We start from the raw sequence: 20,358 nt of genomic DNA on the forward strand, positions 1-20,358 counted from the left end.
GATTTCCAGAGGTCCCTTCCAATCTAAATTAATCTAGGATTCTGCAGTCCTTAGAGCTGGTCTTTTATCACCATTAGTAGTTCACTTATTTTATTCCTGAGTTCTTTCAAAGTGAGGCTTTGGTGAATATCTTCTGATTTTGAATATTACTATATATTTTATCTACATGTCCCCTGTAGATAAGCTTTTTCTATAGTCCTTTTATTCTGAAATAGATCCTTTGATGAGTACCCATAAAGTGGGGTTCCAGCACAGAAAGTGTTCCAGTTTCTTCTGCAATTAACAGAAACACAAATAATTCGTTTTGCATACTTCTTATACTGTTCACTTGTCTGATCACTTTTTTTTAGAGTCTGATCATCCATTTACCATACAAACTACCTGGCAGGTTTCAGTGGTTCTCATGTTTGAAGAAAGATTTATCGTCACTTATGATGTTCATTGTTCCTTAAACATTTTTGCCCAGCTGTATGGGTTTTAGATTTAACCTGCTAGAGTTCATGATCTTTTCTATTTTGTTCATTTGCACACAACTTCAGATTTGGGAAATATGACTTCTTGCTTCTTATTATTTCCCTTAATCTGCTGATTTGCCATGCTGAGTTACTTGTGCCCTCTAGCAAACTTTTTTTGATAGAGAGCATATATCCAATCTGTCCTTCCAATATAATGCTCTTAAATATTTTTCTGGGATGCTTTCAGCTTACTTTTTGGCAAGCACCTTCATCCTTATGCAGTTATTTTTGAAGTTGAGCACAAGTGGGGTGTGGATTTTTTATGTGAAATGTACACACTGAGTACATTTTACATATTTGACATGCATAAATGAAATATCTTATTCTGTGTTGGGAAGAGGGTGAACCTAAGTTACATCTCAGATTAAGTTTTGCCAATATACAATATTGGTAATTTTGTATTGCAATAACATGTTTCCATGAAGAATAGGTAATCTGTATTATGTGTAATTTCATAAAAATTATTTTGCCTATAAACTTCAGAGTTTACTTATTTATCCAAAAGACAAATAGAATTTCCTGTATGTTTTTGACTGCAATTTAAAGTGTTTCAAAGGAGCTAACCTGTTTCTAATATGCACCATTGTACCAAGTATTTCTGATAGTAGCCAAAAATCCCTGTCTTCTCTGGATAAACATAGTAAAGTCATACTAATTTGAATTGAAATAATATTCCTTAATAAAAACAACATCACAATTTTAAGGAATAGGAAATCTGAATGAATAGTTCAAAGAATAATCTTAATACGCTTCTTTTGCTACAAGGTATACAGTTTTTAATTTTTTTTCAAGAGTATTTATTTAGCATACTGTTTATTTAGAAAGAATATCTAAGAACTCCCTGTAAGTCATCACATTCAAACTTGTATTGTATCAGGTCAGCAGTGATACTCCTAACCTAGGTGATTAAATAGAATTCTGGCTACTTTAGAGTGGTTTGTATGTCTCTGGGTATCATGGACATTAAGAGAAGTTTATTTGAGTATTTGACAAAATGGATACATCCCATGCTGTCTGTATTGCCATTTAAATTGCTGCTCTCAATTACTTTGTTTTGGTTTGGTTTTGTTTGGTTTTTTTTCACTGTATTGCTTGGATGCTCTTAATTACTTTCAATTCCTCCTTTATCATCAATGTACAGTATCTTAAGAAAAGAGACACACAGTAAAGTTAAACTTTACAGACCAGATCTGGTAGTTTGTTGCTTTCAGTTGCAGTGAAGATTAGGTTTTTGTGTACGAAATTTCATTTCTTAAGGACCGTTAAATGCAAATAAGAATTGTTTTTGTGGCCTTCAATTTTCCTTCACTGGAGACAACACCAGGAATCTCAAAACACTGGTAGGCATAAACTTTTTAAAAACTTTTTTGTCATGCTTACTTAGGGGAAGTGTGATAGATGTGCAAGAATTGCAAAGCTAACTCAGGGGGAGGAATGGGGAAATTATCTTCACTGGGGTTGCTGAACATACCGAAAGGCTTGCAGTTCTTTATAAATGTGAAGGAAATGAAAGCAATCCCTCTGATGGAGACAAATCATGAAAGAATCTCTGCTATCATGATCTTGTGTGGATGTCTACCAAAGAATAATTTTAGATACCTTTTTAAAAAACACTTTATAAAAAGCAATTACATCTTTTTCTATTTAAAAATAATTTTTTAAAAAAAGATATCTTTTTATTTCCTAGGTATGTGATAGTGTATCTTTTCTATCATACAACAATGATTACCAGCAAGGCCAAAATGTATCTTGTAGAAATACTGTTCCTAATGCAAGTCCTGCTTGGACAGAGCTTTTAGCAAAAGTCCTTTTAACATTATTCTCAATGTTGTTCTCCGGAAAAGTATTTCATGCCCTCAGTGCTTGGAAGAGTTACTCTCTGTGAAAGCAAAAAGAAACAGCTCTATCTAAGTACATAAAGACATATATGCATTGGCATAACCTTTTCTCTTTTTCCTGTTCTTGCTGCTGCTTTTATGCAAGTGCTACTTCCAGGTAGCATGCTGTTACCTCTTTAGACATACCTCCAGTTCATACAGTAAACTTCAGCATAATTACAAAACAGGTAACTCCTTTCTCTGGTGCTTTCCTAAGATGGTTGAGCACCTTGAAAAGCTGTTTATTTAGCCTTGCTAAATGTTTTCACATAGTAAATGGAGTTATACTGCTGTTCTGTGAAGCTTTTTTTTGAATAGTGAAAATTCACCAAAGAAACAAGGAATGGAACTAGATGCTGAGGCTAGAGGTGAAAATTAATCCTCATGTCTTCCCTCCCTAATTCAACTGATTGATCACAGATAGGCTTTAAAAAATATGAAAAAATAATTTAACCATGCATCCAGAAAGTCACAATTGTACCTTTTTTGAAAAGTCACAAGAAACTGAACTAAAAATTCAAAATTCACTTTCCTTTTCAGTAGCAAGGGAAGCAAAATGTTTTGCCATGTTTTCTGTGTCTCATTGTATATCTTAAATCTCTGCCCTTTTCTGATGCATTTTAAATGTCAATGAACACAAACTGATGTGCTTCTGTTGCATTGCAGTCCTGGTCCTAACAACTTTATTACTCACTTTTACTTACACAGGGGAAAACCAGATTAATTTAAATGTGTATTAGACACATAAGGAAATCATCAAGACACATACTAGAGAAGCCTTTTTTGGTGATGTTGACTTCAACTGTTTAGGCAGCAACCAACTCTAAGTTTCTTTAGCAACCGTGACAAAGCAATAATGCAATGCAAGAAACACAGAAGATGAAGAACATCGCAAAATGTATAAATAGTGGTTTTGATCACTATGCCACTTCTTGGATTAAAACTAATAGGAAAGACATAGCTGATCTTTCAATTAGCTGTAAAAACAAATGAAGCATAAACAAAACCCAGAAGTACGTGTTACGTATGTACACATTCCAAAGTAAACTAAGAGCAAAATCTCTCATTTGACTTAACATACATACTCCTTGTATCTCAGAGAAGAATTTTTCATAAGAAGTATTTAATCTGAAATTATTATTAAGATTCTTAACTTTCAATTAAAGTTGATTTACTGATGTAAATCATGTACTGTAATCTGAAAAGTAATCCTAATTTGGGAAACTGGAAAACAATTCCTATTTAGATCAAATAACAAACACATTACATTCTTCAAGTATGTCTGTAGTTTTTATGTATGTATTTATGTCTAAAGTTATTCTTTGGGCATACACAGGAAAAGACATTCATAGAGCACAAGTATAATTTGCCTTTAACTCTAATTAGACATTGTTTGCTCATCAAATACAGACAATAGTGCCTGACATGTCAATCAGTTTTTGTAGGTTGAGCTCCGAGAGCCAACTCAGAACATAAAAAAAGAGGAATATTGTAACAGGAAAGTCTAATAACAATATCAGTATGCTATTTGCCACCTATGCATCCACTGCAGTATGATTTGCAGGTTTGACCATAAACAATGAGCAACAGACTAGCTCCAGAGCTTCAAAAGTTTTAACCATAGTCTGTGAAAACAGAATAAAAGGCATTAAGACCAATTCCCTAACCTACTCCTTGTAGGTCCAAAGAAAAGTGCAGCTCATGCTGAAGTACTGGTTCTGATATGCAGTTAAGAAAAATTCTTTCTGACTTTTGTGCATGCTCAGATCGCTTACTACCTGCACTGTAGGCTGGATTAGACCCCTATTTCAAGAGAACAACTTACTTCACTGTGTAGGGATCATTAATCCTGAAACCCACTTTACAGTCTAGCAAAGCCTTTACTTGGAAAGGCAAGTTCCACAACAGCATAAATAAGAGGTCCCACATATGTTTAAAAACATCCTCATCTGATATGTTTCACCGATAAGCTCCACTGTGAGTCAGAGGCAGGCAGCAAAGTGTTTATATTTCGATTAAAGCCCTCATGTAAGAAGCATGTCTCCAGTAAAAGAAAGAGCTGCAAATTAGGCTTTCCTAAACTCAAATTCTGGGAAAGTCTATGCAAGTTTCTAATGGCAAAATAAAGATAAATGATGCTAGATCTTAGTTCCTGCAGGTTCACCTAGTCCAGGTTTGCAGGTGGTTTGGACTGTTCTCGACCATCTGGGCAACTAAACTCTGCTGAGGATAGATTTTGATTTGTTAATTGGCAGTTGAAGAACAACCTTACACACATTTCTGGAAGGTAAACACGCATCAGAAAGTTTTTAGTTCAATATAAGGACAACTGAGCAATTTTTGTTAGCCTCTAGTGTACAAAAGTAAAGAGTATCCTCATGGCTTTATAATCTACTACTTCAATCTAAAAGAAAAAGCTGGATAAAATTCAGCTGAAATTTAAAATCATCTACCACAACATTGAAATCTATTTCAGGATAGGAAAATTGTCTTGTAAGTGTTCTCATTTCTTTTTAGCTGTGAATTAATATATGTGAATTAAAATATGAAATCAGACATGTAACAAAGAATAAGTCTCCACAGCATAATTTAAGTACAGTAAATTAAATACTGTGAGTAGACTCTTGGGGATCAGAGAAAAAGGTTAAGTAGTGGGTACACTCAGGAAATGAACATGAGAGACATAAGTAGAGATTGTAAAATATGGGGAGAAAGTGCCCAGGGAATGCTGAAGAAAGTCACAAAGAGAAGGAAGAGGTAGCAAAAGATGGAATCTTCTGATAAAGCAAAGGAAGAGAGAATAATTTTGCTTTCTGCTGTCTTTGGTTTTGTTATTTTACATTCTAGCCATTTATATGCTTCACTTACTAAACAACCCTAAATCAAGGCTTATTTGTAGATAATTTTTTGAATGCTAGTTTTGAATTTTTTTCTGAGTTAAAGTCATACATTACTAGGTACTTGAGGATTTCTGATACAGGAAGATAGTCATTTTTATGTTCTTAATTTAAATAGCATTTTAGATGTTTTCAATTTGGCTAAGGGGATACAGCTTTGTCTTCCATAAACATGACTAAAATCAGTTAAAACAAATCACCAAGTGTGAATCACAACACTATCAGTTCAAGAGATGTTTAACTAAAAGCAAAATTACTAAAATATATGAATCTAAATGTAAAAAGCAAGTACTTTTCACAGATAATAAAAATTGTTACTAACAGAATTTCAATGAAATATACAATTCAAAAAGAATGTGGGGTACTCAGATAAACACAAACAGTGGTTTTATCAAATACAGTTTACAAACCATTTCTTCTCTGTTATGACAATACATTAATAAAGTCTTATACAACTTCATGAATATAAGAACTGCATTTCTGTTTGAAAGCATTATCTTCACACATGCATTGAACATAATTATTAAATGACTCATGAAATCATGCAGAATGAAATATACTAGTTCATAATGCAGTTCTGTGTTTAAGCAAGATAACAGTTTTCAGAAGCCTTCTTCAGTACTTTCATTAAATGGAAAATACCTACCGTAACACAACAAAACTAGAAGTAGAATGTTACAGGGAAGAAAAGTTTTGTGGGTAAAATAAGTATCTTTTATTATACCAAACAGTAGGACTGAAAAAGTAGACAAGTTTTTTGGCACACATAGGCCCTTCATCAGGTCTGTTTGAGCACTGGAGACTAGAAAAATAGTCTGAGAAGTAGCATGGGCAACACAGGACTACCATCTCCTATCCTGGTCTTGCTGCCCATTCTACAGAAAGTTTGGCTGCATCTCCATAAAACTCGATACTACATCCATCCATACTACATAAAACTTGGCTCTGGGTACCCTCTGGGCAAACTTTCATCTCTTCAGCCCTCAAATATGACTGTCTTTTTGTAGAACCAGAATATATGCTAGAAGCCTTGGGGTATAATATGAAGGTACAAAGCTTATCAGGATACTATCACAAGAACGTGGAGGGAACCAAACCTAATGCAGCCTTGTCTGCCTCATCCATGCTGACTTTTGGGAAAGTTCACCATGGTCTGTCTCTCTTGTTTGGCACTCAGGCCAAACTCCAATCAACCTCTTCCTCCTCCATATACTGAAATCTATCTTATCATTTTATCCCTACTATGAAAAATCTCACTCAGGCAAACAATAACTACAGCCTTTTCTGCCAGTCACCCAAATATCCTCCTACGACTTTCCAGCTCATAGGGAACGCTGCAATTAAAATAACACTCACTATTACTTTTTTGGATTTAAACTCTGAATTAGTCCATTTCCTTCCTTGTATTTCCAAGTAAAATTCAAGTCAAATATTACAGTCAGTTCTTACTGATTTATAGGAACTTTATGTGGGTCCAACAGGGACTTGAGAATACTGCTAACTACTCATCTCCCATGACATATCTTATTTGGTAAACTGTGATGCCCTCTGCATACTGAAAGTAGACATGAAATCTGAAACATTGCAGACTGGATCAGCTAGTAAGACAACCAAGGGAGTAATGAAGACCAGTAGGTAAGTAATAATAATAATAATAATAATAATAATAATAATAATAGTAATAATAATAATGATGATGATGATGGGAATATTCAGGAAAATCTTTCTGAACAAACTCTGAGAATCCCAGAAAAAATTAGGCTGCAATGCACCTCTGCAGATCACATCTTCCAGTTCAAAGATGGACTGGAACAGACCTTTGGATGCAGCTTGCCTTTTACAGCCTCGGTAATGCAGCCTGGTCTGCAGTTACGGTCCATTGCCATAGCTGCGTTCTGCTGACTCAGCTTCATTCCATTTATCTTTTAAGAACTGCTTCCATTTTATTCTGCTTTCAGCAGTCCAGAGTCACCAGAACATGGGTTTTATTTACTTATTACTGCCCCTCACTTCAATCTCCTTTTCCTCAAAACTGAAGAAATGGTGCAGTGGAACTTTGCAGACATGTCTCCTTCCATCAGCAGCCATCACTGACAGAGGCTGCTGCATGCTTCTCATAGCCAGGTCTAAGAGCTTTGAAATTCAAAGGGGGACCTCCGGGAAACTTTAACTTGAAACAGAAGCTGATGTACACTACACAGCCAGCCTTTCCTGAAAGCCATTAATATGCAGAACTAATAAACCAGTGATGCCAAAAGCCTGTGTAAAATTTAGTACCTGCCACTCGCACTACTGGAAAAAGCTAAGGTGAAGAAAAGGTACTAGACTTCTTTTGTTCCTCAGAGCACTGACCACACAGCAAATAAACAAGAAGGAACTGAAGAGTTTTAACAGGCATTACTATAAGATGATTCCACCTCTAAATCCCATTATTGAAAATACATATATACGTGATTCTTACAGACAACCTTCAGGATATACATATGCACACACACAAATAAACAAACATATTATATGTGTTAGTGAAAACCATGTGTTTTATGGCTTATACCAGCAATATCCAACACTTAGCACATACCATACTCCATTTTTAAAAATATTGATTACTTTAGTTTGTATTCCTCTTCACATTCTTATACAGTAGTACTTCATCTCCCACAGAAACATAACCAACCATGGCATGAAATGCAGCAGCTGTTTAACAGCTTTTGGCAGATATACAGAAAGGTTTAATGAGAAGACTGGCCCAGGTAGCCAAAGTTTCAGATGAATTAAATAGTGAGATATTGTCACCCAAGCTGAAAATTTGACCAGGATAATGAATTAACCGGTAACTGCCATGATGCTTTTAGGCTGGTTTAATAAATAAAAAAGCAACCACACTCTCTGTCACTGTCTAAACCATCTGCATCCCATTCATTTCCCTCCCTCCTACAATAGCTTTTGAGTTTCTTGGTCAATTTCAACAAAATTCAACAGACAAGTAGAGGTCTCAGAAATACTACATTCCTACAAACTTTCTGAAAGTAAGACAGAAGAGAGAAGAAGAAACCCCATTTATGTCTCCACTGAGAGACTGCAATGGGCAAGAAGACTATTAGATATCAGAAAACCTGTATGAGAGAAAGACCTTGTAAGTGTCTGTTACAGAAAACCTTCAGTCACTGCTCATTAAACATCTAAGACAATCAACTTTGAGAAATAAGTCCACAGGAAATCCAGCTTACTTAATTCCAAGTCATGAAAATAATTAAAAACTGTAAGAGGTCAGGACCTGGGATTTCTCTCATGTAAAAGGCATTACTTTTCACAGGAAGGAATAAATCTCACAAGGCCATTCAAGCAAGAGGACCTCTGTACACCCAACTTTTCTGTGCCTTTTGAGGGAGGTTTCAGTTTGTGTGATACACTATATCCATTTCTTTCTTTCAGCTGTTCCTCCAAAACTCTTTTCCCTTACCTTAAAACATACATTCTTGCCTGAGTATTCTCAACACTAAGCATAGTCACACATATCCGTATAATTACAAACCTATTGTAGTAAGGATGAATATTGTATCTTCATATTGTTATTAAAGCCTTAAGATTATGAATAAAAACTAAAATATAACCTGCTTTTCACCACTGAGTTTTCAAACAGGAAAAAGTTGCATGTTATTAGCAAAAGTGTAAAGGTTTAGAAAAGAGATTTTAAAAGGTTTCCTGTAACACTGGGCTTAATTTAGATCCTTTTATTTTTAATTTAACTCCACACAGTGGTTCTTACCCTTTGGTGGTATTCTAGGACCATTTGTTCTTCATTACGTAATGGAAAGGAGGTCTGTATCTGATATGTGAATATCACATTTGTTTAGAAGATAAGCGGACATTCATTTCAGCCAAAGTGGCATCAGTTGTAACTATCCATCACAACCAAAACTTCCAACATCTTAACTGACTGCAAACTTTCAGAACTCTATGGCACAAAGTTACTACAGTTCACTCGTGTGGATTACTCATATGGATGTGGCTATGCAGGCCAGAATTCATCTCACCAAACACAGATAACTTCAGCCATACTTACCTAGGCCCCCTCCATAGACAATGGAGAGAGGCAGACACTTCTAGGACACAATTCATCTCCTCTTGAAGTAGGAGATATAAGATAGATAGGGTGAAACCACCCACATCTCTATAAAAGGAGCCTAGCTGACTGGTGTTGATGCAGTCAAATCACATTCCTACACTTTGGCAATATCCTGGTTTAGGAACTTATGTGCTTATTCTGATGCATGATTAAATATGCAGTGCGAGCACCTGTTGGTGAGGAGACACCAAGTATCATCCAATAAATCATTTGATAATGAGTCAGTAACCCACTGATACCTAGTTAGTCATTTTCTTTCAGTCAGTGAAATTACTCAAGAGAAAACGTATTTGAATTCAAGGAGATTACAAACTTGTAAGAGGAGTTCTGTATACACATAGTTGGTTGCTCCATATTAATTCAAGTATGCTTCACAGATGTTACAACTGATTTTGGTAACAGTTCCTCAGATGGAAGGTTATCACACTGTCAAGCCAAAATGAAGTGTTCAGCAGAAGCATGGATCCATTCTTGACTAAATTTAACTTTCAGTATGTGATAGATAAACTGAGAAAAATTTAGAGCTACAAACACCAGAGGTTTACTACTGCAAATTAGATATTTATATAAGTACAGTAAGTAATACGATATTGTAAAAGATTTTAAAAGTACTAAACTTTAGCTTATGTTACACAAGTGCAAGTTTAAACTATGCAACTTAATACTGCATTTAATTGTAAAAACAAGTACAATTAAACAACCAGAATCTAAAATAATAATTGTATATAAAAATGAACACTTAAATTTAGGTCCTAAAATAAATCACATAAGCATCAACATGATCCTTAAATGAGGTCAGAATCAGCATGAAATGTTGCACAGAAAAGCAGATGGGCGAGAAGCTCAATACATCAATGTAATATGTAAAGAACAAACAAAAACCAACTCAATTATTAATATACTACTATTTTAATACAGATATAAAAAGAAATCTAAAAAACTGTTACTTACCCTAGAGAACTGAAACAATGTGGACTTCTGAATAAATTACAATCTCTCTTCCCAAGAGAGAATTGTCTAACTTTTCCACTACTTTCAAATCTGGAGTGGAAGATATTTTAGGCCTGCCCAAATATCACTGGAAGAAAATTCGTTCACATGTTTGGCTGTGTTTTGCATTCCATCCTGTTGCTCCGGCATACAGACGCAGCTAATTATAATCCGTGACATAAGCGGCTAATTCTACTGCTAAAATGGTTGTGTACTGACTCCAGAAATGAACTGCCCTGCTGTAAGACATAACCAATCCATAACGCATACTAAAATGGCCCAACCTGTCACATAATGCCAACTGCTTTATTAAAATCTGAGAATATGCAGCACTTCACAGAATCTGCACGTAAAAACTATTAACATAGTTAGCTGCTAACAACACACAATGCAAAATTAGAAACAAAAAAGACTTCTTTCTTTCTTTCCTGAATCCATATAACATCCAACTGACTTTTAATAGTCGTTTTTCTGAAAACTTTTAATTTTAATGCTAACATTATTCTAACTGTAATCTATACTGGCTGGTATATAAAGTCTCTTTAAAAAAAGGAAATACATATAATATACCTATAATAGCATATATGAATTTTATGTAACAACACTAACAATTACCAACCTTTCCAAAAAGTTAAGCCATTCTTGGTATTTAAGAAAGATGCATATAAATACCAAGAGCTATTAAAAAAGAAAAGTTGTATATATTACATATTTTAAGATGGTATTATAGAAATTATGAAACATCTTTTTTCAGTGCCATTTAAGCTTTGAGTTCTCAAATGCAGAAACAAGAATTCCAGCCTGGCACTGCTTACATTAGACTGACTATACAAACACTAACCAACAGACTTTCTGTTCAATCTACAATATTTTAGAATCTGTGCTGGTAACTGCCTGCAGTTTAAAAAGCATTAAAACACACATTTATAAGATTTACAGAATAAAAGTTTTGTGCTATGTGAAGCATTGTAATCATCATCCATATGTTTGGACAATTTTATTTCTCAAAGCACAATGTTTCCTTTTTTCTAGCCATACACTCACACTTTTATCATGCTTTAGAAGATGAAGCTCCTAGCAGACATCTAACAGCTGCAGATCACAAATTTAGGACTGACACAAATCCAACTGATCATAGGCTTACAAGATACTTTTTTCCCTTTATGAATTCTATGGTCATTAATCGTTTATCAGACTCTGTTTACATATACAAATGGAGAGGTTACTTTCTACACAAAGGAATTAATTCACTGGTATCTGACAAAAATGACAAGTATTTTTCATAATAAAATATTTATCAGTATCTTTAAAACAGCTTTTATATTTAATCTCATGGATTTCTGAAAGATAAACTGGGACAAAGGCATTGGTATGTTGTGTTTACACCAAAGCTTTTCTTTAATTGAAATTCCCTGTAGGTATGAGAGGAAGAAACCTATAAATGCCAGATAGTTTTGAAGGGTTCATTATTTAGTCATTATTTAGGTGATTGGGTATTCATGTCCAGGGCTTTCGTGCAAAATCTTTTGTCTATTCTTGGAGAAAAGCAGAGGATCCAATAAAACTGGATAGAAGACCCCCCAAAAGCAACATTTTAACTACATTTTAGTATGTTTCCTTTTGGCATATTTGTAATTATTTGATTTCTCAATTTATAAAAAAAGATTGACTAAGTCAGTGCCCAGCTATAGAAAGAGATTAGATTGTATCGCCCAGTAGCTGTCCTTATGGACATCACTTTTGTGTTATTTTCCATGTATGATTACTCTTCTTGGTCTAGATTCATGGTGTCTTTTGTCTTCTCTTCTACCTACATAGTATCTGGAAAGTAGAAATTCTAAAAATGAAAAGAACAAATAAATACCTCAGTATCTTCTGATGTTCTCATGAAGTAGGACGGAAGCAAGAGCAACTGTCAGTGAGTTCTGTATCATCTGAGGGCAGCTGTCTTCCTATTTAAGTGCAAAGAATGAAAGAGAAAGGAAAAAATTTCATGAGTATGGGGAAAGAACAAGATACATTCCTGAACTGCCCTCCTGATTACTGAAGTGACAACATTTTACAAGTGATGGACCAAAATCCACTGAGATTAAAATTGTGGAACACAAATGAAACACTAGACACCCAATGCCTGCTTGGACTGCAAATGTTCATGACAGCACAGTTTACAGTAAATGAGAAATAAATATTAGTAAAAAAAAAATCTATGGGACAAATAATAAAAAAGATTTCTGTTGCAACATTAAAATTCCATCTAGCATTAGAATGCATTAGTATAACGAACAATGATTTCAATTATGGGGTTTCATTGCATTTGTACAAAACCTCTTTCTCTCAGTCAAGTAATAACGTTCACAGTTCAAGAATGCTGACGTCCTGTTCCTCACCAAAAACTGCCAACCCCCTTTTCAATTGGATTTTGAAAGTCAATGAATGACAACTTAGTCCTGGAAAGGTAACTAAGCAAACAAATTTACTTTCCACATTGTCAGAGTCCACTCATACCAGCACTTGACTAACCAGAAGTACTTGCAAACTTATGCCATGAAAAAACAATGGAAAAAGATATGTAAACTGTGGTTTGAACATTCTGCCTTTAAAAGGCAGAGGAAAAAAAAGAGAATTTTGACAAGAGTTCTGTGTATAGCTACACGATTTCAAGAACATCTGCTTATCCCTCAACATACAAGACAACATAATGATGGAGAAGACAATGACTATCACGTATCAGTTTAATTCATCTAACTGAAACAGACATAGAAGCCATTTGGTCCTATCTATATCAACTTCTCCAACTTATTCAGATATTTTTCAAGTCTGTAACATGTTTAAAGAGTGCAATAAGGATTTGTTAAGCAAAGGGCATTTAGGGCAAAAAAAGAATATTCTAGTCTCTATGGAAAACAGAGTTTATCCTGGGAATAAAGTACTACAGAAGAATTCTACAGTTAATAACAATAAGACATTTTAGCTTTATTTTATTTTAGAGTAGAATAGAATAGAATATTTCAGTTGGAAGGGACCTGCATACAAAAAGGGATCATCTAGTCCAACTGCCTGACCAATTCAGGGCTGACCAAAAGTTAAAGCTTTTTATTAAGGGCATTGTCCAAATGCCTATTCAACGCTGACAGGCTTGCGGCATTGACCACCTCTCCAGGAAGTCTATTCCAGTGTTTGACCACCCTCTTGGTAAAGAAATGCTTCCTAATGTCTAGTCTAAACCTCTCTTGGTGCAGCTTTGAACTGTTCCCACGTGTCCTGTCACTGGATATCAGGGAGATCAGCAATTTTTAAATTAAAAATTTAATTTTCTCTATTTGTCAAAAGGCAGTATGTGTCCATAGAGGTTTATACACTGTGGTCAGAAAATACATTCTTAGATCATCTGTGCAGTCAAAAGAGTATTGGGATAGTACTGGAATCATGCTCTTCATTTGCAGCATCTTTCTCTTTGTGGCCTAAAATTAGTCAGTCAGTCAGTCACGCTCCCTCCTCAGAAAAAACCCAAAATACCCCAAGCCTCTTGTGTCCCCAAAATTGCATTGCAAGAGATAGTTAATAACAAAGTTAACTAAGAATAGAAGTCCTCTATTGCTGAACAACTGTAATTATGTGGCAAACAGTAAATACAGCTAAAATTAGGTTGTATGGATGTGTAACTCCAGATAAAACAGAAGTTTTGCCATATGAAATAGTAAAAGATACCTTGATAAAGGTTCAGAAAGGTCAACTAGTACAGCAAAAGCAATTTGCATTAATGATAAAATGGCACATACTTTGGAAAAAAATAAAATTGACATGAAAATATATACTTATTAGAATTACCAAATGCAAAAAAAAGGAAACCCAAAACCCAACACATACAAATATTTATCTGTAGAATCACTGGATGCAAACACCAAAACTAACCAAATTCTCAAGACATTAAAGTAGGGGGTAATTTTATTAATGGTCAGAAAATATAAAAAGTAATTAGTTACTAGACACCTCTGGACTTCCAAGAACTGAGTGGAAATGTCCAAGTCTTCTCAATTCTTGTTCTTGTGCATGTTATTCACTTGTGAGCTTGAATAATGACACAATAGAAAAATCACCTTTTTAAAAAAGTTTTTCCAGTTCTCCTGAACTCCCACTGTTGTTAGAGGCTCTCATATGATATGAAACAAGAACTGTTGGAAACAATTTTTTTAGTGTTTCCCTCCAAAGCATTTTGAGTTGGCTACATTTGATGTGCTTTTTAAATTTGTAAGGGATAGGGCAGCAGGCCATTTACTGATAGATTGAGACCTTGCCCCTTCCTAAGAATAGGGCTATGGTGAATATCTAGAAAGGGATGTCATCTTCTAAACCTGAGTAAAACAGTGAGCCAAAGGAGGACTTAATCTTTCACATATAAATAGAAAGAAACATTTGAAAGTTACTGTTGTACCTATTAAAGCTATAAAAACATAATTGTTTTAAATAGTTACTTAAACAAGGTGGAAAATAATCCAATAGGAACCTTTTGGAATATAAACACAAGACCTCCAATCATACAAGGCTTTAAAGGAGATCTGCCTAGACCATTTAATTATATGATATCTACAAGGAGGTTCAAAACAGCTTTGAAGCTCAGAATATTTAAGTTTTATTAGAGTATGAACAAGAATAAACTAAGAGAAATCTGAAAATAACTATGCATGACAAGATAAAAGTAAAAGGACTTATTTACAAGTATGCTACTGCCCATCATGTCAGTGCACAGCAGGTCCTTGTGTCTGGTTTCTAAGAATTTTTTCCATCTGTGAGCATGAACAGCTGGCTGTCAGTCTATTGCCTGATCATCCTAGTAATATTTCAATCTCTGTTTCAGCTGTTCTCTCCCAGCTCCTTGCTGCCACACTCCTGCATCCCTTTTTTTGCCACATGCTGTCACCTAGCCTCTCCTCCCCAGTCTGTTCAGTGGCTCCAGAACAGGAACGTTTTTCACCTCCTGTTCACCCACTCTACTCACTCTTTTTTGAAATTAATGTGGGCACAAAATGATTTAATATAAAACAGATTCAAACTGTCATAAAGGGCTAGTTGGAGGGTTTTTTTGGGGGGTGTTAAATGGTATCATCTGCTTGGATTGCACCTTCACAAAGTTTGATTAAAAATATTTAATTTCTGTGAGTTTAATTCTGTATGATCCTTTAAAGAGGTTAAGTAGCAAGACAGCAACTGAAAAGCTGCATGTGTAGTTTGTGCTCAATGCTGTACCCCATGTGAAGATGAGCCTGACAGGTGAACTGCAATAGATGTAAGATGGGACAAATTGTTTTTTCTAAGAGCAAACAAGCAAGCTCAGGTTTATAGACCCTTTCAAAGAGTCAAGCTGATGAGGAAAACACCAATTTGGAGCCTGCAGCTTGTGTGCAGATTGGAAGACACAATGGAAAGACCTTGTTATAGTAGTACCTTAAAGGTAGAAAATGTTGCGTAACTTAATACTTGGAGGAAAAAAAATACCAAATGTTAAATGTCCAACAAGATTTGGAATTATTTTGTCCTACTGCATGGTTGGTACAATTCAAGCATTCTCCTAAGTATGAAATCCAACTACTGTTCACTTGGGGAAATTAATTGTTAGCTTTTTCTCAGGAAGAAAACCAGAAATGTGTACTTTGGTTTATATGAAACTCTACACTGGACAGGAAAGTGGAGTAAAGCACTTTTTAATAGGTTCATTATTTTGTGCATTGGGATTTTTATTTTAGGATATGATTCACTGTGCACCTACTCACAGCTCCACCTGCAAGCACTCTGTGACAGGCAGAATAGTATATTTACAGTTGTGCTCTGTACAGTATGTCAAATGACTCCTACAACAGATGTCAACAGCACTGACAATCAACAGAGAACCACGTTTTGTGTTCTTTGGTCATAACATTTCCTTTTACATCACTTGCCCTTTACTAAAAACTAAAGCAAAACCCCCTAACCCACTAAACATTCAAAGCAGAATAGTCCAGTCTTCTGCTTTTGGGATATCTGAACTCTGAAGAATTCAAGTGAAACACATGGCTGTCACCCAGTGTAGGTGGCTGTATAAAACAGAAAATTGAATTACTGTCCCAACATGGCAGAATAGGTTTAATAGTTCTTGGAAGCTCTGCATCTGTACCCATATTCTCATATTGCATACAGGTTTGTACAGATACAAACCCTAAAGAATATGATGAGTTTACCACTGTCTTTTGCTTTCTTGCTATTCATCTCCTTTCATTTTTCCTGTTTCCTCCTCTACTCACAGATATATCAGAAGTGTAGCTGAATGAGAGATAGAAAAGCCCTCCCATTTTCTTTTATCATTGAATGTTATTTTTCAGTAACATAATATATATTTAATTCTGACATAATAAAGCAGTGCATCTAATCTGCATTTGAAATAAAAGCATCAAAAACTCTATTTAAATCCTGTAATTCAGTGTCTACTTCATTAGAATAGTTTTTTTCATTCAGTACCAGCATGCATCTTGCCAGAAAGAAAGGAAGCATGAGAGCAATTAAAAATAATTTAAAAAAAAATATTAAGGCACACTAGAAAAATGTTTCCTGTTCCAAAAGATTTAGAAGAGGAGAAGTGGAAATATGAAAATTACAGTGCTCTGGCCAGGACACTGTAACAGGAACCACAGTCCCAGAGCTCAGTCCCTGACAGACTCAATGCCCAGAAAGTTCTAGTGGATTGCAATTTTATATTTGGAGCAACTGACTATTGAATTATTTTCATAGGAAGAACCTGCATTAGTTTAATTTTCTTAAAATTGCAGTCATCAATAACAGTGATAAAAAGATGGAACACTAGTTAAATATCTAAGAGAAAAGATATAGTGTTAATATAGTGCTTCTTCCCTGTTAAACAACTGGAAAAAGTTGTTGTGGGATGGTCATACTACAGACCAGCATGTATGCTGAGAGAGAGAGAATGAGTGAGACTGGCTGTTAAGCTATTATAAATTAAATGAACACATTCTTAATAATTTGTTATGAGTCCTAAAGAGAACTTTCTTAATTTCTTTTGTTGCACAGGTTCAGCTTGCAAAATCTTAGAAGTACTTCAAAAAAATGAACTAAAATTTAAAAGCTAACAGAAGAAAACAAATAAAATTTAAGGAGAAGGTAACACAAATGTATGTTTTAGCTAATATGTAAATTGTGGTCATTAACCTAACTAAATCTTGCTCCAAGAGAAATAAGGATGTTAGTATAAATCAATGAGTAAGCAAAACAAGCATATACAGAATCTATATCCTAAATTTTATTTAGCAATAATCTAGACAAAAAGAAGTTTTCAATATTTTCATCTTACATGATTGTGTTCACATGTTCTGATGAATATTCAGTGTAAAAGACAAACAGGAATAATGAAGGCTTCAGCTGTATAAGAAAGTTGCATAAGTTTACATGATCTATTTCTAAACAATTTGTCTTTATATTTACACATATAAATCAGAATTTTGAAGTGGATCTGCTTAAAAATTTCCCTTACAGTGAGCTCCTCAAAGTAAACCAGAATTTTTTTAATCTCAATTCCACTACAAAATTTTTTTTTTTTTTTTTTTTTGTCTTAATAGAGAACCTAGAGGCAGCCAGGTAAGGCAGAATATAAAGACAGCTTATAAACAAGTAATTTCCTGCCAACTTCTCTTTGTTCAAAGAGAATCCTTGCTCAAAGAGAATCCTTGCTTTCAGACCTGATGTCTGTATCCTCAGTAATTTTATGCATTGGAGAAAACTCTGAAGTTTCCTCCAGAATCAAGGAGGTTTCTGTTTTATCACCTGTGAAATCTGACTTGCAGCTCTGTAGCCTTTGCAGCAATTTCTGCTCTTGACTGTTCCTGTGGAGCTGCAGGCTCCTAGACCCTTGCTTGTGTTTGTCTCTGCCTTTTTACTCCTTGGTAAACATGTGTTTTCTGAAATCGCCTCTTCTGGAGTAGTTTTCAATGTCCTCAAGCAATGAACAACCTGCTCTGCTTCCATGAGATCTTACCTGATGCAGTCACTCTTATTAATGGAACACAGCAAGTAAGAAGAATGAAAAGCCCCCAAGTTAGGCAATCTGCCATACCCACCTATGTTTACATTAGCATCATATGCAGTAGGATTTAATTAGCTAATGGACAAAAGGATACACTTTTCTTCAACAGTTTGCACAGTATACACCACATTATAATAAAATTATGTGTTCTCTGAAATCAGACATACTTCCACTGTTACTGAATGAAATAATTTCTTGCAGACAGTGTAGGAAAAGCTTTTATCCAATACTGATTATCTCCTATGGTTTTTTTGGTAGCCAAGAAAAAGCCACGTTCCCAAAGCATTTCACTTTTTCTTTAAAAATATGCTATAAAACACTGAATGATTAATGATTTTCCATTTTACAAGTTGCCATTGTAAAATTGTTCTGAAATAGATTACTCTCAATTTTGCACTCAAAAATCATACTACACCCTATGACTCACTAAAGGAATGTCAGGGAAAAAAGCCTTAACATTTTAAAATACCAAAAATGGGAGGGAGGGTGAGAAAAGGCCCAATGAAAAGCAGCTTAAAACACATATGCACTAGCTATTATTTTGGAAACTAGAAGTATACAGTATTTTGCAGCGTTTCCATTTTTCACTCTGGAACTGAGTTCGAGTCCCTCACTTCTCAACTGCTAAGGTCAGTTTAGACCTATACCATACAGGTACAGAGTCAACCCAGCAAAACAGTTCACAGAAAGAATTCCTCACCTTGAAGGCCTGGGCAATTTTTGGTTAACAAAATGCAGCTACATTTAAAAATACAATTTAATTGATGATTTCCTGAGATCACTCCATGGAGACTCTGTACTGAACTATGTTTAAGAATGCCAGATGTATGCACTTAATCCAGAGTCACTTTTCCGGATCAAGATGATTGTCCTCATCAGGCAGACAATGGAAGCTCAGCATTTAGCTGAGATCACGTGGTGGGTTGACCCTGGCTGGACGCCAGGTGCCCACCAAAGCCGTTCTATCACTCCCCTCCTCAGCTGGACAGGGGAGAGAAAATATAACAAAGGGCTTGTGGGTCAAGATAAGGACAGGAGAGATCACTCATCAATTACCATCACAGGCAAAACAGACTCAGCTTGGGGAAAATTAACTCAATTTTTTACAAATCAACCAGAGTAAGGTAATGAGAAATAAAACCAAATCTCAGAACACCTTACCTCCACCCCTCCCTTCCTTCCTGGGCACAACTTCACTCCCGGATTCTCTACCAAACCCCCACCCCAGCGGCGTAGGGGGATGGGGAATGGGGTTTACGGTCAGTTCATCACACGTTATTCTCTGCTGCTTCATCATCCTCAGGGGGAGGACTCATCATACTCTTCCCCTGCTCCAGCGTGGTGTCCCTCCCACGGGAGACAGTCCTCCATGAACTTCTCCAGCGTGGGTCCTTCCCACGGGCTGCAGTTCTTCACGAACTGCTCCAGCATGGGTCCTTTCCACGGTGTGCAGTCCTTCAGGAGCACACTGCTCCAGCGTGGGTCCCCCACGGGGTCACAAGTCCTGCCAGAAAACCTGCTCCGTGGGCTCCTCTCTCCGCAGATCCGCAGGTCCTGCCAGGAGCCTGCTCCAGCGTGGGCTTCCCACGGGGTCACAGCCTCCTTCGGGCATCCCCCTGCTCCGGCGTGGGGTCCTCCCCAGGCTGCAGGTGGAGATCTGCTCCACTGTGGACCTCCCTGTGCTGCAGGGGGACAACCTGCTTCACCAGGGTCTTCCCCACAGGCTGCAGGGGAATCTCTGTTCCGGCACCGGGAGCATCTCCTCCTCCTCCTTCTTCACTGACCTGGGGGTCTGCAGGGTTGTTTCTCTTACATGTTCTCACTCCTCTCTCCAGCTGCCATTTCTGTCTGTCTCAACTTTCTTTTCCTTCTTAAAAATGTTATCACA

The 20,358-nt window shown here is 35.9% G+C and overlaps 1 protein-coding gene across 4 annotated transcripts in view; it reads right to left on the bottom strand.

The window, feature by feature from the left end:
* The window catches only part of SGCG (sarcoglycan gamma), a 153,323-nt gene that overhangs the window by 94,599 nt on the left and 38,366 nt on the right, over positions 1-20,358 (bottom strand). For 2 of the 4 annotated variants that reach the window (XM_075050731.1, XM_075050730.1), the window contains exon 2: positions 12,270-12,357. In XM_075050731.1, coding sequence (XP_074906832.1) covers positions 12,270-12,293 — 24 coding nt within the window. In that variant the 5' untranslated portion in view covers positions 12,294-12,357. Of the gene's footprint in view, positions 1-10,366; positions 10,581-12,269; positions 12,358-20,358 lie in introns of those variants that run through there. The other 2 variants (XM_075050732.1, XM_075050733.1) reach the window with 2 other exon arrangements.

The sequence above is a fragment of the Buteo buteo genome, chromosome 18, assembly GCF_964188355.1.
Source record: "Buteo buteo chromosome 18, bButBut1.hap1.1, whole genome shotgun sequence".
NCBI lineage: Eukaryota > Metazoa > Chordata > Aves > Accipitriformes > Accipitridae > Buteo > Buteo buteo.